General features: G+C 60.8%; 1 protein-coding gene across 9 annotated transcripts in view; it reads left to right on the forward strand.

The window, feature by feature from the left end:
* Nucleotides 1–4,809: 4,809 nt before the first annotated feature.
* Nucleotides 4,810–24,198, forward strand: part of PRDM15 (PR/SET domain 15) — a 51,290-nt gene continuing 31,901 nt past the window's right edge. For 2 of the 9 annotated variants that reach the window (XM_036218568.1, XM_036218576.1), the window contains exons 1-6: nt 6,782–8,375; nt 15,730–15,778; nt 16,297–16,390; nt 17,653–17,806; nt 19,542–19,794; nt 22,704–22,802. In XM_036218568.1, coding sequence (XP_036074461.1) covers nt 8,115–8,375; nt 15,730–15,778; nt 16,297–16,390; nt 17,653–17,806; nt 19,542–19,794; nt 22,704–22,802 — 910 coding nt within the window. In that variant the 5' untranslated portion in view covers nt 6,782–8,114. Of the gene's footprint in view, nt 4,900–6,781; nt 8,376–15,412; nt 15,577–15,729; nt 15,779–16,296; nt 16,391–17,652; nt 17,807–19,541; nt 19,795–22,703; nt 22,803–24,198 lie in introns of those variants that run through there. The other 7 variants (XM_036218570.1, XM_036218571.1, XM_036218575.1 and 4 more) reach the window with 7 other exon arrangements.

The raw sequence follows: 24,198 nt of genomic DNA on the forward strand, positions 1-24,198 counted from the left end.
TGCTGAGTTGTCTTTGCTGAGTCCCCCGCTGGCCCCAAGGTCCGGAGTTTCTCTGAGGGTCTCAGAACCTTCATCTTCCTTTTGTCCCGTGCCTCAGCGGTCACGGCACAGGGCCAGCGAGAGGCTTCCCACCTGCTTGGCTCTTGGCAAAAGACCTCCCTCCTGCCATTCTTCTTACCTGATTTTTAAGTCGCTCAGCACCCTGTCTTAGGCCTGGGGCTACAGCGTTTACTAGGAAGTCCATGTTTGCAGTGAACTGTGGGGTCATGGCAAATCATGGGGGCTACCAGTCAGGATCTGCTTGGTCTGGTCCCCAGCCGCATAGCCTGGCACCAGGTGGCCCTGGGACCCTGCATGATCCCCAGGGACCTTCTGAGGGGTGAGGGCCCTTTGGAGATGGAAGCTTTTATCCACCTCTCAGCCCCCATTGTCACTGCGGGGTGGCCCATGGGTGGGCGCAGAGCAAGGAGTCGGGAGCGGGCGCCCAGCACGGCCCAGGACGGGTGGCGTCCGCCGCTCGCACGGGCCTCACAGCCCCTGCCACGTCCTCCTCCCTGGTCAGCGGTCTCTGCGTTTCCTTCAGCTTCATGCCACCTGCCGTGGCCAAGCTTGGGGGCGTCGGGGGGCCTGGAGCACTCAGGGAATGAGCAGACGCCTCCAGATCCCCCGGGCTTCCTCTCAGCAGCTGCCCTGACCCCACCTAACAACCTTCCAGGTGTGTGTGTTCGGGGGGTCACTCGGAAGCCCAGACTGATTGGCAGCTTTGCATTTCAGAGGACGAGTGCCTCCGGAAAGCCCTGGCCAGGGACTTGACCCTGGGGTCTGCTTTGTGCTGACACTCCAGGCGGAGACTGGGCGCGCTTGCTGGAAGGCCACACTTGTCCTGATTAACCAGCTTTCCTAAGCTGACCTGCCGGTCCCCTCCCGGTGGACACCGTTCTTGCCAATCCCGTCTGCACTGCCCACATTAACCTACCCCAGCCACCTGGTCATCCTGGAACGTGCGCCGTCCCCCATTACCCCCAGCGCCCCCCTCACTTTCCTCAAGCCCTGCCTTCGCCATGAAGTGGCTGTGGCCACCAAGGATGGCCCAGGGCACCGTCAGCATCCTTTGGGCCTTGTAACTGGGGCCCTCCTCTCTCTCTCCTGTGCTGGCTCCCCGGTGGAAGTGCCGGCATCCTCCTGGGCTTCGGGTGGAGCCACCTGACGGGCACCAGCGGACGGCATCGTGAGAACCCACAGCTTACACCCGCCCTCTCCCACTCATGAGGCGCGGGGTCGGGGGGCAGAGCCTGACACAGAGGGGAGGCACGTGGCAGAAAACACGCTGGTTTTGTTTGTTTGTTTTTTACTTTAGTCACCTTTACAAATCCAGGGTGCTGCATGTTTGTCAATAGACGGTGGATCAAAAAGAGCAGGTGCATCCCTCTCCGCAGAGGGCTGGACGCCGGCCGCATGGCCTGCCGTAGCGCCCTCTCTGGAGAGAGAGCGGCAGGCCAGCCCTCTTCCCACCGTGACCTAGAAGCATCCATCACAGGGACCCGAGCTCGCCTCGGCGCCGTTCCTTACTGTCCACGGTGCCAATTGCCACGTTGTGGGCTGGAGGTGCCAGACATTCAGAACCACTGATGACATTGACGTCATCAACACTGACGAAGTAAAGTCAGGTGCTTAGGCGCCTTCAACTACTTGGTATTTTATACGAAAGCTAGAAAAAGACGAGACCACAGAGACACTAATACAAATTGAGCACTTTCTATGTGCCGGGAATTTTTCCAAGTGCTTTATATAGAGTGACTCCTGTACTTTTTGAGATAACCCCATGAGTTATGATCTAGCCCAGCATTACAGATTGGGAAACTGAGGCACAGCAGTTGAATAACTTGCCCAAGACCACACAGCTGTTAAGTGGCAGAACAGAACTTGAGCCCAGGCAGGCTGGCTGGCTGGCGACCCCATGCTCAAAGCCACGGCCTCTACTACTTCGCGCCAAATGCCTCATGTCTTTTCTGAGCTTCGAGTGTGATACTTCCTGTTGTAGGTAAGAATGACATGCAATGCTTTGCACTTAGTAGGAATTAAATGATTTGCTGACGGCTTCTCTCTTTATCTGGACGAGGAAAACTAGCCAGACTGAAAGTGGAAGCCGGAAGGGGTGTGGAGACGTGGCTGAGGACGTGTGTGTCCCTCCTGTCTGGTACCGGAGTTTCGTACTTAACGAAGAACCAGAACCCACGAGCCGTGCCAGCTGGAAAGTACGTGCCGAAGGCAGGCCCACGCCGGGGCTGAGAGCATCGCCCCTGACCTGGCGCCACAAGTCGACCGATTACATCTTAATTCTACAGCTAAGTCTCTGTCCCGGAAGAATGCACGGTTCTCAGGAAAACCCAGCAACAGTGACGGAAGCTCTTCCTCGTTTACATCTTATTAGAAATTCTGTAACTTATTTTTTTTTAAATTTAAAATCTACAGAATAACCTATACACCCTTCACCCAGATTCACCAATTTTGTTACATTTGTAGAGATGTTTCACCCCAAAGTCTTCAGAATGCATTTTCTCAGAACGGGGCATCCTCGTTATGATTCATTCAACACAATTTTCATGCTTGGGGAATTTATCATCGATGAATACTATTATCCAGTTCCAAGTCCATATTCAAATTTCCTCAGTAACACCCTTTGTAGCTGGCTTTTATTTTCTGCCTGGGGTTCAAAGATCGTACATGGCATCAGTTGTAAACAATAAAATTCGACACCTTAAGCAACAACACTTTAAAATATTGGGTAGGAATCTTGTCTTAAAAGGCATTATTTCTTGCCATTATAGAGGGAATATGCTGAAATGACGAGAATCGGAACCCCGGCCCTGTGCTCTGTGTATCACTGAGAAGCGGCTTGAGGTGGCTTGAGTCTCGTCTACTTCGTTTTCGCTCTTGCAGTGACCTGTTATTTTTTTCTGTGAACTCTGCTTTTGTTCATGCGTGCTGGCACCTGCTTCGTGTGGCAGAGGCCCAGAGAACCCGCCATCTGGGCATTCGGGAATTGTGATGTCACTAGAAGGGTGGGTATGTCATTGTTGGGGGGGGGGTGGTACACATCAGCTGTCGTGGTCTGTTTGGAGTTCTGAGAGGTTGGGAACGTTTGGGGAAAGATCTGAATGAGGTCGAGACGGTGGTGGAAAACCAGGGGCAGGGGTCCAAGGTAGAGGGCCCAAGTACAACAGCCCCGAGACTGTGCGAGGACAGAGGCAGGCTAAGTAAGAACGGGTGGGCAGAGGGGAGGGGCACCGGTGAGATGACCAAGAGAGGTCTGGGAGGCTGTGCTCCAGACCCACCGTAACTGCCACTGGAAGTCACTGCAGGGTGTTTGGGAGGGCAGGGACACGAGCCCCTGGCGGCAGTGTGTCCCTTCCTGTCCAGCGGCTCAGCCTTCCACCTGTGGACATGCTCTTCCGGTGGGGACTGACGATTAACCTTACAGGTATACCAACTCACGCAAGTGAGTCTGGCTACTGGATAAAGTTCCCACCGTACCATTTTAGTCTCCCACCAGGAAAGAATGAGAGAGCTGGTTTTCTACGGTCTCTTCAAAATCATGCTATTAAACTTATCTATCGCTAACAAAATAGGTTAAAGTGATCTCACTGCAATTTGCTTTTTCTCTTACTGAAGAACAGCTGAATAGCTTCTCATACGCTGAACAGCCATTGTATTTTCATTATTGCTACCTGTCCATAGACTTTGTTCATTTTCTTTTGGGTTATCACTTTTTCAATTCATAAGAGCTTTACATGTATGAGGGAAGTGAGTCCTTGCCCATATCAATTTCAAATTATTTTCCCCAAGTTCATTACCTCTCTTTGACTTTATTAGTGGAGGTTTTTGCCAGGCAGAAATGAACGAGACAGCTTCTCTGAGTCAAGGAGACCAGACCTAGGTTAAAAGAACCCTCTAGCTCCTTCTAGTTCCACTATTTTGTTTCCACACATACATTTGATGGAGGGGGTCGACTTCACGCAGCCCCCAAGCTTGGTGAGGGGAAGGGGACAGAACACTCGGCGCCAGGGAGTGGTCTGGCCTCAACCTTGCGCAGACCGGGGTGCAATTTCTTGGACGGTCCACTTAGCAGCCCACTCCACGGGATCCAAATGCCCGGCTCTGCCACTCGCCAGCCAGCTGCCCGGCGTCTACTTCATGAGCTGCTGGGGGTTAGAGCAGTGCTTACAAGTGTTTACGGAGGGGCTGGACAGATGGCCGAGAACAGCAGCAGCCACCGGTGGAATTCAGAAATTCTGGCGGGGCAGCAAATCTCAGGCACGGATTAAATAAGAATTGGAGCCCTTCTCTCACCTAACCCCCAGCCAAAGAAATCAAGGCTCGACGTAGCCACTGCAGGGAGAGTAAAGGGGGCTGTGCGAGCGGTCAGCACGCGCCGCTGTCGGGGTCGCGGAGTCCAGCCGCGCCACGCGGGAGGCGGCAGCCCGTGGCAGCCCGTGGCAGCCCGTGGCCGCCCGACACGCCCTCCTGCCCGGCGAGAGGGCAGCCGGAACCCGACCGTCTTCTCCCAGCCGTCCCGGACCCGCGCTGCCAGCAGGCCCCGCGCCCCGTCCACGCCGCCCGCTCCCGGTACACGGCGCCAGCCCCCGTCCACGCCGCCCGCTCCCGGTACACGGCGCCGGACCTCGCGCTCCCGATCCACGGCGCCAGCCCCCGTCCCCGCCGCCGCTCCCGCTGCATGGCGCCATGCCGGGTCCGCGCCGCACGCACCGTCCCCGCCCGCGAACTACAACTCCCACAATGCCCCGCCGCCGCCCGCCGGCTTCCGGTGCTGCGCAGTTTCCGGAGCGGATCGCAACCCGGAGTCCGGATCCGATCCCGCTCTGCACATTCCAGAGGCAGGTAAAGCCCGGGGCCCCGCAGCCGCCGGCCGCCCCCGCGTGCGCCGCCCCCGCCCGGCCCGCGCCCGCCGCCCCGCGCGCCCGCCCGCCCGCCGCCGCGGCCCCGCCCGGCCGCCCGCCGCCCCGGTCCAGCCGCCATGCCGACTGTTCTTTGTTACATTCGCCGGCTGCGGGCACCGTGGGCGATCGGAGTCAAAACCCGGCTGGATTTCCCGGAGCCGCTCCGGGATCGCCCTGCTCGCCGCCCGCCGCCCGCCCGCCGCCGGGGCGCTCCGGGCCCGCCGCCCGCCGGCCAGCGCCCACCCGTCGTCCGCCGGCGCGGAGCGCGAGGCGCAGGGCCGCGTTCGCCCGTGGGCGAGGCGCGGGGGGCCCCTCCGCCGCCGGCCCCCTCCCCCGGGCGTCTTCGTCGCCGACGGCCCCCCGTGATGTCACTCTGCCCGTACCGGGCCCGGACCCCGGGGGCGCCCGGGGCGGGTGCCTGGACCTCCGTCCCCGCGCTTAGAAATCCGGGAGTCCGGGCCATGGGGCTGCCCGGGCCCCCCAAGAGCAGCCCGCAACCTGTTTGTAAACCCCTGGGGGGAAGGGGGAACGTAGTCAAATCCGTGGGCAGGTGACAGGTGCCGACCCTCGGTGGGTGGCTGGGCTGCGCAGGGGCGCGCCGGCCGCCCGGGTGAGGTTCGGCCAGTTCTGGCGCAGACAGGTGGAGGCGCTGGCCATGTGGCTTTTGGCGAGAGGGACAGGTATCCTTCGTAAGGGTCAGTTTTGGGAAACAGGGGTGAGAACTCATTACGGAAATGCTGGCCCACCTGGTAGTTATATTTACCTTTATTAAGCGTTTAATGTAGAGGGTGAGGTTTCCCCCCCACGGCAAATATTCAGAAATTGCCTGCCCCCCCCCCCACCCCTCAGAGTAAAATGGTAGAAACAAGTGTGTGACCAGAGACACGTGAGACTCGTGTGTGCGTGTCAAGCTGCCAACGCACAAAAAGCAGGTTGCTTAAGCCGCTCATTAAATCCGGCACTCACCAGATAAATTTGGAGAGCCCAGCTTGGTTCCTGAAGGTATTTTTAAGCATGAAAAGTAAATGAGCAACTGGTTTTGTGATAAACCTTAAAAGGCAAGGACGAGCACTTCCTAGAGAGCGCAGCAGTGTAGACACTTGGTTTTTATAAGTGAGGTGTTCCCGCCCCCTGACCCCCCCCCCCCCCATTCACACACATACCATGATGTTTCATGCCCGGACCTTGTCACATTCTCCACATTTTCACTGCTCCTCTCGGGTTCTCTGCACCCTCCACATTACCGCCTTATGGTGATGGGCGAGGAATAGGAGAACTGTAGTTTGGGTTTTGAGAGGGAAAAACAGTAACATTTATTTTTTATAGCGTTTTTTCCCCTCGATACCTTCAATTCATACTTTTACAGACAAAGAATATAATGTAATATAACATGTTTGATTTTGGAAGCAGAAGAGAGAGTTGTTTTTTTTTTTTTTTTTCCAGAAAACAAATATGTTTAAAAATTAACCTGCTTCCAGACTACTGGCTTTTTTGGAATAATTATATTTGAGAAAGAACTGTATGCTTAGGACATACCCCTCAAGTATCATCTTTTGATGTCATATGCGTAGGAGGTCAGGAAGAGAACACTCCTCATTTTGCAGATTTAGGGAAGGTTTAAGGTGAGTCTTTCTGACAGGTGATTTCAGAGGCTAAGATCTTAAGCAATGACTTAAATGCTTTCTCAGTCTCCTTTTCACGTAAAGTGCGGCTGATCCCTGGCCACTTCACTCACATGGTTCATGACTGTGAGTGCTCAATCGTTTGGCCATTCATCCAACAAATGCTAATTCAGGGGGCACCTGCTACATGCCCGACAACAAATGCTAATTCAGGGGGCACCTGCTACATGCCCGACGTGGCAGAGAACAGGAGAGAGGGCCCTTCCTGGTGGCCCTGCCAGTCAGGCAGGAGGGCAGGAGGTACAGACCATAAACAATGGGACTCTGTTAGGTGGACAGTGGTTAGGGCAAAGAAAAGAAGGCAGGCAGGCCATCAGGCCGAGCTGCGGCGTGACCGGGGGCGGCGGGGCGGGCACACGGGCAGCTGGGGCTAGAAAGGTCCGTGAGACATTTGAACGGAGACCAGTGCTGCCAGGTGCTCCGTGGAGATCTGGAGTGAGGGTGCCAGGCAGACAAAGGACAAGTGCAGAGGCCCTGGGTGGGGACAGGCTTTGTGCACCCGAAGGTGAGAAAGGCCAGTGTTCGCGGGGAGCGCACCGGAGGGCAGCACGGGCCGTCCGTGCGGCGTCTCCTGCGTGCCAGGTGGGTGCCACGGGGGCTTTGGGCCGGGGTGCGACAGAATCTGTGTCTTTTCCCAAACGACCCCGTAGCTGCCACATGGGGTTCCAGGTCCTGTGCGGTCCCACTGGAAAGCACGGCGGTGGAAGCGGGGCGAGGAGTGAGGACAGTGTCTGCGGGGGGCGACGGGTGCCGTTTACTGAGGTGCAGACAGAGGAGCTGGGCGATGGGGTGACCGGGAATCGGGCCCTGCAGACGCGCGGCGTCTTCAAACTGTCCCTGGGGTGGGAGGAGGCCTCGCCCGGGGCCCGGCCCTCACGTCCCCTTAGTCCTCTCGTCCCAGGGAAGGGCCACTTCTCTTGCTGTCTGGGAGACGACACCATCCCATCTCGATCTTGATGTGGGCTGTGGCTCTGGGCTGTGGAACCTCACGGTCCCCACAGCCCTGCGGTGGCAGGGAGCAGAGGGCACGGTGCGGTAAGCCCTCCGGTTCTCAGCGGAGGAAGACGCCCTCATGCTGACGGGCAGGCGGGGACCTGTCGGCGCTTAGGGGGTCATCGCCGAGTGGCTCTGGGGTCCATGCCCCAACCGAGCTCTCCCGTCCCAGCTGCTTGTCTAGGGAACACGGTTTCCCGCACTCGCATTTGTAAAGGCGAAGGGCAGGCACGGGGTGACGGTGTGTGCGTGGTCCGTGGGCCCGCTGCGGGAGACGCCCCTCTGCTCCTGGGGCGCCACCCGCGTTAGGTGGCTGCTGCATTTTTGTTCTGACCGTTGGAATTCCAGTGATGGCAATAACTTGATCCGGAAAAAATTAGCACTCCCGCGTGGCCGTCGAAGTGAAGACTGATTCGATTTCCGTGCGTGCTCATGGTGCGAGCAACAGCATTTCACGCATGAACATGTCGCCTTGGGTCTCATGTCCGCAGCGACGGGGACAGGCTCACGGAGAGGGAAGTGCCGTGAACTTCCTGAGCAGCTGAAGAAGCCCTCGCGCGCGGGCTTCGTCAGTAGGCGGCAGAGGGCGTCACGCCGTGACACTTCGATTCCAGGAGGCACGTTCAGAAGAGTGGGGCACGCTTTCCTTTTGAGAAGGCGACGTGTGCGATGTGCTGGAAGCGACGTCCCTCGCAGCCGTTTGAACCAGGGATGCCGGTTTAAGCCGTCGGCTCAAGCGCAGGTAATAGCATTTTGTAAAACACTTCTGCAGGAATGTTAGCAAAGAATAAACATTGCAGGTGCCGCCTGCGACCAGGTGGCAGGTGGGGGCTGGGCTGTGGGAAGGCCCAAGGCGGGACTGGGTTATGGGTTTGGGAGGTGACGAGGGTCAGTGCTGGGTCCAGAGGGGGTGAGGACCAGGGGGCCAGCCCGGGACCTCCCCTGCGCTGGCTTCGGGTGGGAGATGGCGATGAGGAGGGCCTAGGGAGGAGCTGCGGCGTGACAGGAAGACTGGGAGGCCCGCAGGCCCGCCGCGGACTGCTGCCCAGGCCGCAGCGGGTGGAGGGTTGGGCGACCGGGTGGACTGCTCCGGGGGGCAGTGGGGGTGAGGCCTCCCATCCAAGGGAGGACGGGAGGTGAGGACGCCAGGGGCTCTTCCCGGGGTCTTCGTGAGAAGAAGAAGCACGTGGGCAGTAGAGGCGGGAGGGCCGGGGCGGCCTTGCGGGTGCTGAGGGAGGCCGCCGTGGACAGTCCCGGCGGGCGGGGGCGGGGCTCCCTCCAGAGACGGGTGCGGGTGTCCTCTTGGGACTCGCGGGGGTGGCGTGGACCAGAGGGGGCCCCCAGAGGAGCCCTTAAAGCTCAGGAAACAGTCTGACCCCGGGGGGCGTGTCAGCGGAGGGGCCTGTGCCGGCTCAGGCGGCCTGGACGACTTGGGGTGGAGAGGGACCCTCGGGCTGGCCAGGGTGGCATCTCAGGGTCACCAAAGGGGTCTGGAGGCCTGGCGTCGTGGTTAAGTCTGAGGAAGCCGACTCTGGGCTGTCCCCGTGAGTCTTCCCGGCCCGCGGGGTCATTTCGCACAGACTGACATGGCATTGACGCTCGGGCTTCTCAGAGGTGACACCTTTCCTCCCTTGAGAGGCGCCTGCATCATTGGCTCCATTTGACTTGACAGCCAGCCTGGTCTGTGTCCCCTCCCAGCCATGAGAGTCCCTGAGGTGCAGGCGTCATCAGAAAACCCTTGTTGAAAGGCCTTCTGCCCTTGGTGTGGCTGGAAGCAAACTCTTCATAAGTGGAATGTCCTTCAATTATTTGTGAAAGGGCTGTCACTTCCCACTCGCCCCTGGGGAGAAGGGACCATACTTCCGGGATAAAGAATCTGTCTGTGAGTAGTGGTCTAGGGCTCCGCAACTCTTAGGGCCTTTGGCCTTTTATAAGTTTAAAATATGTGTGCTAATTAGTCAGAGTAGCCTTGTTTTATGCTGTAACCAAAAATATAAATGTAATTTTGGCCTCTTCATGTCAGAGGTTTGCGGAGAGCCTCGTTCTGAGCAGGCTGCTCCAGTTCCGGTCATTGGCCCTGTCGTCTGGGTCCCCTCATGTCCCTCGGGGTCCCCCAGCACATCTGCCTTCTCTGGACTGCTGCTCCGCCTCTTCCCATGAGTCTGCGGGGCTTCTCGGCCCTGCGTGCGCTGTCGGTGGCTTCCAGAAGCCGCAGCGGTAATTCAGACGAAAGTGGCTCACCTCACGGCCGGTGAGAATGAAGGCGAATTCGATCGGATGAAGATCTTTTCACCATCATGGCTCCAGGGTGCCTCGTTCTAAATATCTTGTCTGTCACACAAGGCCCATGATTAAGAAAGAGTCAGGCCCTCACACCATCTTTTTTGTTAACTAAAAGGTGACTGGCAGTCAGAGCTCTCTCAACATGATAAAGTCCACGCCACCACAGTTTCCGGCTTTAAGGTGGGAGAGCCCGGGGCTCTCTCCTCTCCTTGCTCCCAACTCCGTGTTAAAGAACCCGACGTGACAATCAGAAACATTGATGTCGTCTTTGATGAAGCTAAGAGGTTCAGAAGAGAAAACAGAAGAAATTATGAAAGAAATAACACAAGAAAATCTCCAGGCAAAGACAGGAGTGCCAGAGGGACAGGGCCAGCCAGTGCGTGGCATCGGGGCCACGAGACCGAGGTCACGGCAGCTCACATGAAGATCCTAAGAGGCCCTGGGCTGGCAGTCACACCTAGAAGGTCGCTGGCCAGCAGGATCAGGCTTGGCGGCGGTGATGCCAGAGGCCGCAGGGCAGGGGAGCTGCTGCTGGTGTCCCGCGTGGGCGGCCGTGGGTGCGGGGCGGACCCGTGCAGACGCGGCGAGGCCTCTCGAGAGCTCCGCCTCCCAGCCGCCGTCTGAGGAAGCGCGGGAGGATGTGCTCCTCCAGCCGCAGGGCTAAGCCGAGGGGACGGAAGCCAGTGGCCTCAGGGAGCAGGTGCTCCACGCACCCCCAGGGAGCACTAACCCCAGGGATGGTGAAGGGAGGCCTGAGCGCCACCCGGTGGGCAGTCGCGGCAGGCATGGTGGGCTCGGGGAGCGTGTGGAGCCCCTGGGCCACCGTTGGCTGGACTGTGTGAAAAACAAACCCTAAGGAGAGCTGTCGCGGGACGTGTGAGCACGTAGCCGTGGGTGCCCTCCCCAGCGCTGGCACCGCCACCACCAGCCCGCACACGCGCGCACGGGCACGGCAGGAGCGCAGTAACAAGGCCTGCGCGGAGCGGCGCGCGGCAGAACCGCGCACACGGAGCCAGCACGTCAGCACCAGATCTGCACACGGCACGACGACTTCGGAGACACACGTAGAAGAATAGCAGGTCCGCACGCGGCAGCCGCAGACACGATTGACGTACAGTAAGAACTAAGCAAATATAAACGTCGGTTGGTTTTAGAAAGATTGTTCTAGAAAAGAATAAACTTGAGCGTTTACTATCGAGCGGTTTATCGAGCCCTCCGCATTTTCACAGGCAGAAGATAACATCCGCCGATTTAACCAAAACGGTTCTGCGGGGGAGGGGGGCGGGAGGAGTGTGGGAGCTGACTGTTCGCAACCACCGAACGTGCCACACGCGAGGCCGGGAGCTGGGATCCCCTGGGAGCCTGGCGTTCCGAGGCGTGGGAGGGAGCCAGGCGGGAGAGGAGGAGAAACTGGGCCTCCAATGCGTCCCCAGACGGCACTTCCTTAGACCAAACGTCCACTCGATGCGTGGGGTCGCGTCGGCGGCCGCGCCTGCGCCCCTGTGAACAGCGTCCTGACCCCGCCAGGCCCCGAGGACTCGTCCTGCCTGCGGCCTCTTCCCGGAGCCACCCCAGCTCACGTGGTCCCCCCCTTTCCTGCTGCATGTGTTCCCAGCATCCACTTCATACGGGACCCGGGGAACGCGGTCTTGGCCATTTACCCCAAAGGAAGGACAGCTCATCTCACGTCCACAGAAAAGCCTGTGCGCAGTTGTTCAAAGCGGCTCTATTTGCAGTAGAAAAAACACAGAAAAACCTGTGTCTTCGGCGAGCGAATGGCTCAGCCGACTGTCGTGCGCGCGTGCTGTGGAGTATTGCACAGCGACGGAAAGGAGTGCCCCACGGGGCACGCAGCGCCGTGAGCGGCTCTCGGGGGCACTATGCCAAGCGGGAAAAAGCCCGTCTCCAGGGGCCGCGTTCTGTGGGATTCCATGTATGCGCCATTCTCGACGGACGGTGGGGCGCGTGGCGGGTGACGGAAGGGGGCGCATGAGCGTGCTCTCCTCGGGGACGGACCAGCCCCGAGTCTCGGTCACGGGGGTGCTTGCGTGACGCTGCCTGCGATACGGTGACGTAGAGCCGCGGGCACGTGTGCTCCACGGTCCGTTTCCTGGTTTCGATGGCGCGCTGTAGTTACGTGAGGGTTTGGTACTGCGCTTGCTTACGTGAGACACGCCTTGGGGAACACCGCGTGGAGACTGTGGGATCTCTCTGTGCTATTTTTGAAATTTCCTGTGAATCTGTAGAATTTCAAAACTTAAAACAACAGCCAAAAATATGACACGTGTGTGGCTCACCTGGCATCGAAAGTCATCCGGGCCGGCAGCAGACGCCCGGACACCAGCTCACTGCCCGTCATCGGTCCCCTCCTTCGCGCCAGGGGGCAGGCTGGCAAGCAGGGCAGTCTTCCTTTCACACCTCCATCGGCCATCTCCCCAAAAACGCATTGTTCTTTGTTCTTTTTAGCGACCTGTATTTTAAATTTGTGAAGTTTTCATTTTCCGGTGTTTCAAAGCTGACTACCACTTCTAAATCCCAGCCTTGGCAGAGCACACTATAAAACATTCCTTTGCCACGGCACGGCCATCAGGATGGCTGCTATGAAAAGGGGAAGAATAACGAGTGTTGGCAACGATGTGGAGAAAGCGGAACTCTCGCAGCGCTGGTGAGAATGGTGATGGTGCGGCCGCCTGAGAAACAGGATGGAGGATCCTCAAAAAGTTAGACGTGGAATCACCGTGTGATCCAGCAGTTTCACCCCCAAGCGTGTGCCCAGAGAGAGGAAGCAGAGTTTTAAAGCGGTGTTTGCACGCCCACGCGCATCGCAGCATCATTCACGATAGCCGAGAGACGGAACAACCCAGGTGTCCATGGGCAGGTGAGCAGAGGAACAACGTGGGATGTCCCCACAGTGGAATGTCACTCAGCCTCAAGAAGGAAGGACGTTCTGACCCCTGCGACACGAGAGAACCTGCAGCGCACTGTGCTCCGTGGAATAGCCGGTCGCAGACGGACAAAGACAGTGTGATCCACCCCCACGAGGGGTTAGAGACGCCAAATTCAAATCACATGGGCTCCTTGCAGCAGGTTCTCTTCACGTTCTGCAGGCGGGTGGGCCCGTGGCTCCCTCCACGTTCCCGGTTTCCTGGGGGCTGAGGGAGCCGGTCTCGATGTGTGGCAGGCTGGAGAACTCCGCGTGGCTGGTGTTCTGAAAAGGACACTTTTTATAGAAAATTCGTGGAGACCTAGAGATCGTCGGATGAGGTTTCTGGGCTTTCCGAGCCGAGGGTGGCGTCTTCTGCTTCGCAGTTTTAGATGCTGAGTGTTCGCGGTGTGGACAGGAACCTGGTTCCCTTACCGCCTTGCCTGAGGGCTGGGCCATCGCTGGAGGGGTGGCGTGGCCTTGGTCCTCAGGCAAGGCGATATTGGAACCAGGTTCCTGTCTACACCGCAAACACCCCGCTACCGATGCACAGCTGTGATTGGACGTGGTGGGGCCCCCTGCCTGGGAACCGCAGGGGAGCCAGTGCCCGTTGTTCTAGATCTTTCCCCCTTCGTTGAATCATGGGTTTTCCGGGGTGGCTGAAGCGTTCGCCTGCCTCTTCCCACAAGCGGAAGACAAGGACATGCTTGTCTGGCCAAACCTGGGTCCTACTGGCGGACCCTGGACCGCCCCTCATCCCGCAGCGGTTTGTGGGAGGGCCTGAGGGGGCTCGTCCTCGGCCTGCCGCCCCACGTAAAGCGGCCGTTCAGCGCAGCCTGGCGGTGGTGGGTGTCCTGGGTAACGCCTAGGCAAGAGGGATGTTGTCTTGTTCAACCTGATGAAGTGTTCTAGAGGGTCCCAGAACTTTCCGGAGAAGCTGCCCTTGCTGTAACAGCGTTAGCAGTTTGCAAGGTTCCTTGACCTGCCTAGATCTCCCCTTTAACCTTTCTTTCAAGTACGTGTGACTGGAAACCTTTAGTGTCCAGGGAGAGCGGGCAGGACGGGCCAGTGCTGCCGCCCCCTCCCCGCAGGAGGCCACGAAGGAGAGGAAGGACCCGCCCCAGGCCTGGCCCGCGTCGGGGCAGGACGGGGCGGGCGGTGTCCGGGGCCAGGGGTGGTGCCCAGCAGGTGCTCTGCAGGTGTTGAGAGCGACATAAGCACTTGAGACCACTTTTTACTTGGAACAGGTAAAATTCTTCTTCCAAGTCTCACTGCTAATCTAACCCAACTTTTTAACTTCTTGGCATAAATCGTACAAATGAAGGGTTTGGAACTTTTCAGTCAACTTCATCATCTGAAGATACAGAGGGGGTCTGGTCAAAAGACATCGGGGCTCCGCTGGGTATGGAACATGAGGCGCACAGTAAGTGCGTCGGGGGGCGTGAGAGGTGGCTGAGTCTGTCACCAGCCGCCACGGCCCCGTGCGCCGGGCCGTGCAGGCGCTGAGCCCGCGCCGGTGGCTCGTCCTCGGCTCTCCAGGTCCGGTGGGGGGGGAGACACTGGGTAAATGACACACACACTGACGGTCACGGTGGCGAAGGCTGCAGAGAGGAGCATCGCACAGTGCTCTCAGGAGGCGTTGCGGGGCCCTGATTTGACAGGTGGGTCAGGAAACCCTCCGCAAAGCAGTGGCGATTAAGTGACGGCGAGAAGAACGAGCAGGCGCCCGCGGCCCTGAGTTCCAGGCTGGCGAGTGATGGGGCCGGGTTCACGCCGTGGGAGAAACCCTCTGCCGTGTGGAGAGTGGGCAGGCCGGCCGGGGCAGAGCGGGAAGGGCCATCCGGAGGCCCTCGACCTCCCGGGGGGGAGTGGGTGGGGCGTGGCCAGGGGCGGCGGTCCAGGCTGCGGGGAGCCGGGTGCCAGGTGGTTCGTCCCGGCACTCAAAGGCCAGTCGGCAGCCCCGTCTGCCCGCCCCGTGTCCTCGGAGCCGACCCGCTGTGCCACAGCGAGGCTTTGCCTCTGTTCTCTGCCGATGGAACCGCGCGCTCGGCAAGCCGCGTTCTCGCGGGCCGGGCAGCGTCTGCGTTTCGTTCTTCCAGCCCCGGGGGGCGCGCGGGCGGTGGAGTCGCCCTTCAGGGAGGCCCAGCAGTGCCCTCGGAGGGCTGGGCGTGGGGCAGAGGCGGGACAGCCAGTTAGTGGTGCCTGCGGGGCGCGGTGCCCTTTCTTGGGCCTCCCGCCAGAACTGCGTGAGGGGGGCGCTTTTGTTCCACTTCATAGGTCAGGAATCTGAGGCCCCAGAATCAGCATGCCCCGATCACCCCACGAGTGTGTTGGGGGGCGCAAGCTCAGCTGCCCACCGTGGAGGTGGGTTTGGAGCTGCAGCTCAGAGGGTGACTAGGAGGCAGACACGACGACCTGCCAGGCTTGTGGGGAGCGGAAGGGCGCCCATCCGTGATGCCGTGGCCGCCCCGGACCCGCGGGACCTGAGGGCCACGGGGTGTCGGCGCCCTTAGCTGCGCCAGGCGTAGCGGCCCCGGGGGAGTGCACGGTCCAGGGAGGGAGGGACAGCGAGAAGCAGCGGCAGTGTGGAGACCGGCTTTGTAAACACCGCAGCACGTTCATCTTACACACGGAAACCTCCGGCTGATACACGAAAACGGAGGGCCAACTTCGTGAAGAAGTCCTGACCTAGCGGCCGTTCAGACCCCTTGCTTTTTATTAAACGACGCTACTTTAGGTGAGAAAAGAGTTGAAGGCCCCCAGCCCGTCCCACAGTAGAGGGACCTCACGGCTCGTCCTGGCGCAGAGGCCGGGAGGCCTGCAGCAGGAACTGTCTGGGACAGTCGCTTTGGCCGAAAGCGCCTCGTTAACGATGCTCTCTCGTGTGCGGCAGGTGTCGGAGATGGCCGAAGACGGAAGCGAGGAGATCATGTTCATCTGTAAGTGGCCCGCGCCTGGCCCCCCACGCAGGCGGCGTGACGCTTGCTGCCTGGGCGAAGCCACGTCCACGCTTTGCGTTTGCGTTAGGGAGGCGCTCGCTCTTCGCAAATTAAAATGATTTTGCTTGCTTTTAAGAACACGATTCGTTACGTGAGCCGTGCGCTGTGGGAATGTGGTTTTAAAAGGCTCATCTTCCTCAGCTCCCAGCAAAGGCCATTTGGAACGGGGTGGTAGTTGATTCAGGGCTCAGAGCTTTACGATACGTCAGATTTATGGCAAACAGGCAAAACTGGGGAATTTTCATTTATCGCCATTCCTCGGGAAGATCTCGTTCTCTGTCACCCTGTGGGTGACTCTGCATGCTGGGTGTGTTTCTCGGGGGCACGTCCTGGGTTCGCACTGTTTCATATTTGTGGGGAGCGCTGCCGGGCAGTCCCATCCGGCAGGGAGCCTCGCGGCGCCCTTTGGGGCCCCCCGCCCCTCGCCGTCCGCTCTGACGCTGGACGTCTGTTTGCAGGGTGTGAAGATTGCAGCCAGTACCACGACTCGGAGTGTCCGGAGCTGGGCCCCGTGGTCACGGTCAGAGACTCCTTCGTGCTGAGCAGGGCACGGTGAGCGGCCGCCCCAAGGTGTTCGTACAGCCCTGCCTGACGGCTGTCTGCGTGTAGGGTCGGGTCGGGTCGGGTCGGCTGCTGCAGCGACAGCCTGCGGTCTGTGCGGAAGGGGAGGGGGCGGCCGGAGGGGGAGAGGGCGGTCCTCAGCCTCCAGGGGCCGGCCATGGTCTCCGCCCCCGAGAACCGAGAGCCGCCGCCGGGCACGACGCGCTTCGGGGCATCAGAGTGAACGTCGGTGTCCGGTTCGTGGTTCTCCGGAGCCAGGCCGAGACTGGCGTGGCCCGTGGGACGGCCGGTGGGCGGGGCCGGCTTGCCGCCCCGCGCTCGGCGTTTCCTCCGGGGCCGGATCCCGGCCGGCCGGCCGACAGGTGCCCGCTCTGGGCAAGGGGGCCGCGGTGGGGGGCGGCGAAGCCGTGGCAGCTTCTGGGACAGCGCCCGCGGGTCCAGCGAGGAGGCCCGGCGGCCCTGCCACGCCACGCGTCCCCGCGAAGGCCCGGTCCCCTGCCGGGCCAGCAGAGGCTCAGCAGCTGGCGGGCCCAGCCTGGGGCAGACGCCGCAGTCGTTGGAACCTGGAGGGGGCGCTCGTTCCTCCGTGGCTCGGCTGTCCCCTCTGCCGAGGAGAGGGCAGCAGGGCCCCGACTCGGCCTTGCGATCGCCCCGCGTCCCCGAGCTCCCGGCACTGGAGGCCCCGAAGTGATCTTGCCAGAGCTGCTTCTAGAAGCCGCCCAGCCGGTTGCCCAGCTCGTGATTTACTTACCTTTTCTGACCGTGACCTTCTCGAAACAAAGAGATGAGCATTTTCACCTAAAGTAGAGGTCCGATCGGCTGTCCCTCGAACCTGCAGCGGCTTCCTGTTGCCCACAGCACTCCACTGGGACCGTCCGTCCTGCCGCGGGACCTTCCGTGACTGGGACCCTGCTCACGCCTTGGCTCACCCTGGGGTCCCAGCCATGTGCCCCTCCTCCAGCGCCCTGTCCCGCCATTCTCCTAGTTTACCTAAGAGGGCCTCATCCGGCCCGAAACGGGCCAGGCCCGCCTAGCTGCAGCCCTGCTCCTGGAGTGCTGTGGCTCCTTCCGTCCTCCCATGGAACTTTCTGCGCGGCACCTGGTCTCAGCTCTCCACAGCCTCCCCGCCCCCCGGGACTGTGGCCTCGCGGGGGAGCTGTCAGTCCCGTCTCTGGGTGGCGGCGGGGGCCAGCGCCCCGCTCGCCGTGACCTCCTGTCCTCCGGTGCGAGTCTCCCGTTTCGTCCATTTCCAGGTCGTCCCTTCCCTCCAGCTTGGAGATCAGACGCGTGGAGGACGGAGCCGAGGGCGTGTTCGCCGTGACCCAGCTCGTCAAGCGGACGCAGTTTGGCCCCTTTGAGTCGAGGAGGGTCGCCAAGTGGGAGAAGGAGTCTGCGTTCCCGCTGAAGGTAAAGGCTGCGCCCGCGGAGCCCGGTGCTCTGTTGCCATCCTGTGTGGGCGCCGGTGGTCCACGGTGTTGGGAGCAGCTTTGAGTATTGGAGTTCTGCTTAATTTCCAAGAGGGTGTTAATTTTTTTATTTTTAGTTTGATTTTTATACCACAGAGCATCAAAGTTAGTAGTTCGTAATTTTCAGCTTTGCAAAACGTGAGGAAGAGGCGTCCAAGACGCTGCCCTGACTTTCTTGCGACCCGGGCTGCTGCCGCCGGCTGCGGGAGGTGGGCAGTTGTGTTGTTTGGGGCGGGAAAGTGGCAGCATGGCTCCTTTCACCTGCGCAGAGCGGACCGTCCTTTGCAAGGCTCCTTCAGAGGAAGGTGTTTTGTTTAGGCAGCAGTGAGATGCCAGCACCAAGTTCGGCGGCTTTAAAGAGCACACCGGGCTGGGAAACGGCAGGTTTTACGTGAAATCGAGAAAGCCCACGTGGCTGTAAGTTGTGGGGAGGGCTTAGTAAGACCCGTGGGAGCCCTGGAAGGCCAGGGACTCGGGCGTTGTTCACGATCTGTCCCCTGCCCAGCACGGGACCAGGCCCCGAGCAAGCCTCCAGAAGCACCGTGAAACAAGCGTGAGGATCAGGTGCTGGTCGGCCGCAGGCGGCTGGGAGGTGCACATTCCTTAGAGACCCCGACAGACCCACGTTCAGGACAGAGAGGGAAGGCGGGGGCTCGGGGTTTTGGCAGCCCTTGGGAAATCGAGCTTACAAAGCAGACTTAAGCCACATGGGGAGAAGGAAAGACACTTGATTTGTTTACAAGGAAAGGGAGAGGTGAGGAAGGCAGGCCGTCTGATGGGAGGGAGCAGGATCAAGAGGCCCAAGCTGAGTCCCGGAGCTGAGTCCCAGAAAGGCGATGGGCTGCCGTCCTCATGGGGCGCAGGCCACGCGTGGGCTCGGTCGCTGTGGGCCGAGGCCCAGGGCTTTGGGTCTGCCTTGGGGTCTTCCAGTGACTCAGTTCTGCGTCCAGCCTGAGTAGTTTTCAGCACAGGCTCGGCACTGAGCACCTGTGTGCCCAGGACTGCCTCATGCCCCTTCCTGCCCCCCAGAATGGGGTGCAGAGGCCCTGGGAGCACACCGCCACCACCAGCTGAGGGTCCTCGGGTACCTGGTGGCCCCCCTGCCCTCTCCCTCTGGCGCAGCAGTGGGGAACCCCTGTGGGAAGAGCTCAGGGAGTGGGGAGACTTTTTCCTGCAGCGAGGAGGTACTGACCGCATCAGCAAACAGGGCCCCCTACACTTGTGTGGTCACTTTGAACTGTTTGCACCCCCACCCCTCACCTGCATTTAATTAACCAGCACCGTGTTGCTGATGAGGGCAGACCTCACAGAGGCTGGGGAACTTGCTAAAGTCTCTGACCACACTTGGAACAGAGCCAGGAGAAGAACGCAGGTGTCCTGATGCCCACCTGGACCAGGTGCAGAGCTCAGGTGACCTGATGACACCTACGCCAGGTGCAGAGCGCGGGTGTCCCAGACCCCACCGGCTCCTGACGACAGCCCCTGGGCTGTGTCTGCGGCTTCCCTTCGGCTGCAACCAGCCCGAGACCCTCCCGACCACTGCCAGGGCCTCCCAGCCCTGAGTGGAGCGGGATTTGGCCTCGGATGCGGCATCGTCTGGGCCGGCCGCTGGGCGCACGCCTGCCCCCGGACCCGCCCCGGGTGTGAGCCGGCCCCGCGGGGGGCGTGCCCCCCAGGTGTTCCAGAAGGACGGGCACCCCGTGTGCTTCGACACCTCCAGCGAGGACGACTGCAACTGGATGATGCTGGTGCGGCCGGCGCTGGCGCCCGAGCACCAGAACCTGACGGCCTTCCAGCACGGCGGCGACGTGTACTTCACCACGTCGCGGGACATCCCCCCCGGCACCGAGCTGCGCGTCTGGTACGCCGCCTTCTACGCCAAGAAGATGGACAAGCCCATGCTGAAGCAGGCCTGCCCCGGAGGCCACGGTACGCGCCGCGTGAGCCCGCCGCACGGGGCGAGCGGGGAGGGCGGCCCTGACCCCACGCGCCGGGCCTGCTCTGCTGCGTGTCACATGGGCGGGCTGACAGTGAGCAGAGCTCACCCGCGCCGGACCCTCGCTGGGGGGACGTGCACCCCCCAGCCCTGCCGCAGTGAACCCTGCGCCCGGACACGGCGCTGCCCACGGGGCCCTCCACGCGCCTCACCTGCCGGGTCCTCCGAGGTCGGGTGCTGCCCCAGGTTTTGGGCCAAGGACACGGAGCACAGAGGGTGAGGAGCCTGCCCGGCCACGGCGCACGTGGAGGACTCTGCCTCCGGGGACATGCTGGCCACGTGCAGCCACCTCGCGGACGGGAGGAGTGTGCGTGTGAGCGTACGTGCATCTCTGCATGTGTGTGGGTGTGTGCGTGTGCATGCGAGTGTGCGTGTATGTGTGTGTGCCTGAGTACGTGCATCTGTGCGTGTGCGCGTGAGTGCGTGCGTGTGTGCGTGTGTGTATGTGAGTTCATGTGTGTACGTGTGTGTGCGCGTGAGTGTGCGTGTGTATGTGTGAGTGCATGTATGTGTGTGCCTGAGTGCGTGTGTGTGCGTGTGTGCGCGTGGCTGTGCACACACGCTTGTTCAGAGAAAGGCCTGGCGAGGGGCACGGGCAGGCGGCCCAGACCGGACGTCTGGTTGGAAGGCGGGTCCGAGGGCGCGTCCTCCGCCAGGTGCGGGCGTCAGTCACTTCATGAGGGGCCTGTGAGTTGCGTCTTCTCCGCCCGCGGGCCTTGGGGTGCGGGTCCCGGCCACAGCCCAGAGGGGCCCCGTGACAGTGCTGCCACTGACGCCCCAGCCTGTCGGGGCGGCGCCGTGCCACGCTCGGCCCGAGGCTGTGGGGCACGCGGGTTCTGTGTGGCCACGCGGGTCATTTTCTCTGGCACCCCAACGCCAGGATCTGGCAGGTGGGGCTTCCTCTCCGTTGTGACTGCGCCGTGATGTGCGCAGCGCTGGGGCCCGCACGGTGCGGAGGCTCAGCCCGCCCTGTGTGCTCACGCGGCTGGGGGTTTGCGAGTGGCCCGGGGCCTGGACTCCAGCGGGTGCCCGTGCGCCCTGCGGCTGCGCCGGTGCCCTCCTGCCCTGCGCAAAGCCGCACGTCCTCGCAGCCGCGGGCTTCGCTCTGCCATGGTGACTTCCCCGCGCACCTTCCGCCTCCCGCCCGCCGCCCGCGCCCGCGCCGCTGCTGGGCTCCCTGGGCGGCGTTTCACGGCCGTGCGGGGCCGCGTTCTGGATGTGTACGGGATTGCCAGTCGAGACTCGCTTTCTGATTGTTGGCCATTTCTACTTATCTTTTAAAGATAATTTTTGGAAAGTAGAGTGCTGCTCTCGAGAGGACAGTGGTCACGGCGAGTTCTGGTTAGTTCTGGTGACGGAGCGTCGGAGCACTGGGCGAGGAAAAGGGTTTCCTGTTTCAGGGCATTCAAGGGGGTGGGGACCTTATCGCCAGAGAGAGCCGCTCATTCCGACAAGACGCTGCCCGACTCGCAGGTGGCGGCTTCCGGCCAGCCCGGTCCTCACTCTCCTTTTCTGTCTGGGGCTCTCCCGGGGGGCGTCGCCCCTGGGGGGCCACGTGTGTTTGGGACAGCAAGGCAGGGCCGGGGTCCGCCTCTGACTCCCATTCGTCCCCAGTCCGGTATTCTCAAAGCAGAGATCGCAGACAGCACGTGCACAGAGCAAGGCCAGCGGGGGGCGGGGGGACAGCCCGTCACGGTACCCGCGCCCCGTGGCGCTGGCTCCCGACAGAAACTTCGGGTTGCACCTGTGCGTCTCCTTCTCGTTGTCTTACGAGGACTCAGAAAATGCAAGCGAACGACCGGGGAGCCGGTCGCGCCGTTGCTCCTCCGCCCTCGGCTCCTCGTTGCTAGTCTTCGGTGCGCGTCCGGCAGCGCGCCTGCCTTTTGCCGATGGCGGGCGCCTGTGCAGCTGCAGTTCCAGCCGCTGTTTCTCCCAGACTCGGGAGCTTGCTGCGCGAGTGGCCCCAGAAGTGTGGCGGCAGGTCGTGCATGTCCCCACGGGCCGTGGAAGTGGTGCTGAGGGCCCGTGGCCCTAGGTCCCACTCACGGGCCCCCAGACGGGGCCGCAGAAACCGAGCCGGGCCAGAAGGCTGCCTCCCAGTGCTCTGGCCCCCAGCGCGCAGGCCCCACAGAGCATTGGTCACGTTTTTCGAAAGAGGCTGCAGCTCCTCTTTGCTCAGCCAGGTGTCCCTGTGTCCCCTCCTTTAACCCCAGGCCCCCTGGAGAAGGCTGGGCACCGCCCTGGGCAGCAGCCTCCTGCCCCGGGCGGCTACTTAAGTCTAAATTCGAATTCGATAGAATTAAAAACCCAGTTCCTCCGGGGCATCGGTGCACGTGGGCCACCTGAGACAGCACAGCAGGTGTCTGTCACTGCACAGCGTCCGCTGGACCACGCTGGGCTGGAGCCACGGCCACGCTGTACCCCGGGCACACTGGACTCCGGCCACACGGGCTGGCTGTTTGGGTCCCACTGTCACTTGAGCCGATGAGAGACCGAGGAATTCGATTTCGTCTCAAGGATGCGCTTTTTTCCTGAAGTCGTGTGAAGAGTGTGCTCGTCACGCTGACGGGCTCTGGAGGGAAGCCGCGTGTGCGTGACTGGGGTCAGACCCCGCGCCAGGCCGCCGTGGCGCCCCCCCCCCCCGTGCTCAGTCTCCTCACCCGTGAAATGGGGACATTCACAAGGACGAATGAGTCCACGTGCCACACTGGGGACAGGAAGACCGAGGGGTGCGTGAGCGCCCACCGCCGGCACCGTCAGCGCCGAGGACAGGCGCCGCCTCGGGCCGGGCCCCCCGGGCGGAGGGGCCGCTGGGCTAACGTTTTTCCCCTCTCTTTGGCAGCTGCGGGCGCCCCGGACGGCGCCCCCGCGGAGGCGGAGCCCGGCCAGTGGGCGTGTAAGGTGTGCTCCGCCGCCTTCCTGGAGCTGCAGCCCCTGAACGGTAAGGGTCGGCGTGCGAGGCGTGCCAGGCGTGCCAGGCGTGCGCGGCCCGTCCCACAGCGTCCGTGTCGGACAGGACGCGTGGCCGTCACCACGCTCCCGGCTCTGTGCTCGCCTGAGCCGTGTCTCCCAGGCTGTGTGCGCGGGGGACCCAGGCCCTCCGCACGGGGTCTGCTCCTTGTCCTGGAGCCCCCTCTGCGTGGGTGGCCGCACGGGCTCTGTCCTCAGCAGAGCCCCACGGTCGGGGGTGAGGGGTCTCGTTTATCTGGTCTCGCAAGTGTTTTCAGCCCATCGTTAGCTTGTCCTGCTCTGTGACCGCCCTGCCCCACCCTTCCTGCGACCTGCGTCATGTTGTTTGCTTTGTAATTCTCTTTCCCCACGAGCTCTTTGAGCGACTCGCCCGGCACAGTGTCCCCAAGTAAGGGACAGATGGAGACACAACAGCCACCTCACACGAAAGCCTGCGTTGGGCCACCGAGGCGCCACAGTGGGAAGTCAGTCCTTGGCCCCGACGTGGCAGGGGTCCCCTCCGTCGGCCGAGTGCCTGGTCCCCGTCCTCTCACGGCCCTGCCCCTTTGTCCTGCCGGTGCCTGGGATGCAGCTGGCGGGGGCTTGGCCGCTCCTGACCCCTGTGCCTCGTCCAGCTGCCTTGTCTGGAGGTCCCCGAGGAGTTCACTTTGAAATAAAGGGGTTTTTTTGTTAATTCTATGCAGTGCTTTTAAAGTCAGTTTTGTTTATCATGAATTGGATAATTCTCGTTCCTCTTTAGACATTCCATTTTTAGGTCACCATGTTACCTATTCATTGTAGAAATATTAACAAATACAGATGACCGTTAGAACATCAGCGTCCCCTGGAATGCCACCGTCTGCAGAGGACCACACAGCTGGTCTGGCGAATCCTCCCGTACTTTCCCTTGCACACGTGTGTGTACATGTGCTTTCCAGTCAGTGTTTACAGAACAGTGCCCTGCTCTCATCGCCTGAATGATTTTCACCCCATTTCCCGTTTGCCCCGAGAATACTCACCGAGGCGCTCGTGGCTGCAGCGTTCACCCCGAGATAACTCGCCGATCACAGTCCTAACCTGATCCCCAAAGTTTGCACGAAATATCTCACTTTTATTATTCCTTTGGCATTGCTCTCGTATATTGATAGTCTTTGGCAACAAATGACATCATTCTATTCATAGCATTCTGTTTTTAGTAGTGGTGTTTCCATTTACAAAATACAGTCATTCTCACTGAAAATGTCAAATCCTAGAAAACGTCACGTTCCTATGTGTGACGTGAACATCATTCTTCAACAGTTGTTAGCCACAGAATCATTCGATGAATCTGATTTATGTACGCATTTGTTACGTTAGGATTAGAAACCAGTTCTGTTTAGAAATAACTC

Source organism: Rousettus aegyptiacus, unplaced genomic scaffold (assembly GCF_014176215.1).
Source record: "Rousettus aegyptiacus isolate mRouAeg1 unplaced genomic scaffold, mRouAeg1.p scaffold_m13_p_4, whole genome shotgun sequence".
NCBI classification, from domain to species: Eukaryota; Metazoa; Chordata; class Mammalia; order Chiroptera; family Pteropodidae; genus Rousettus; species Rousettus aegyptiacus.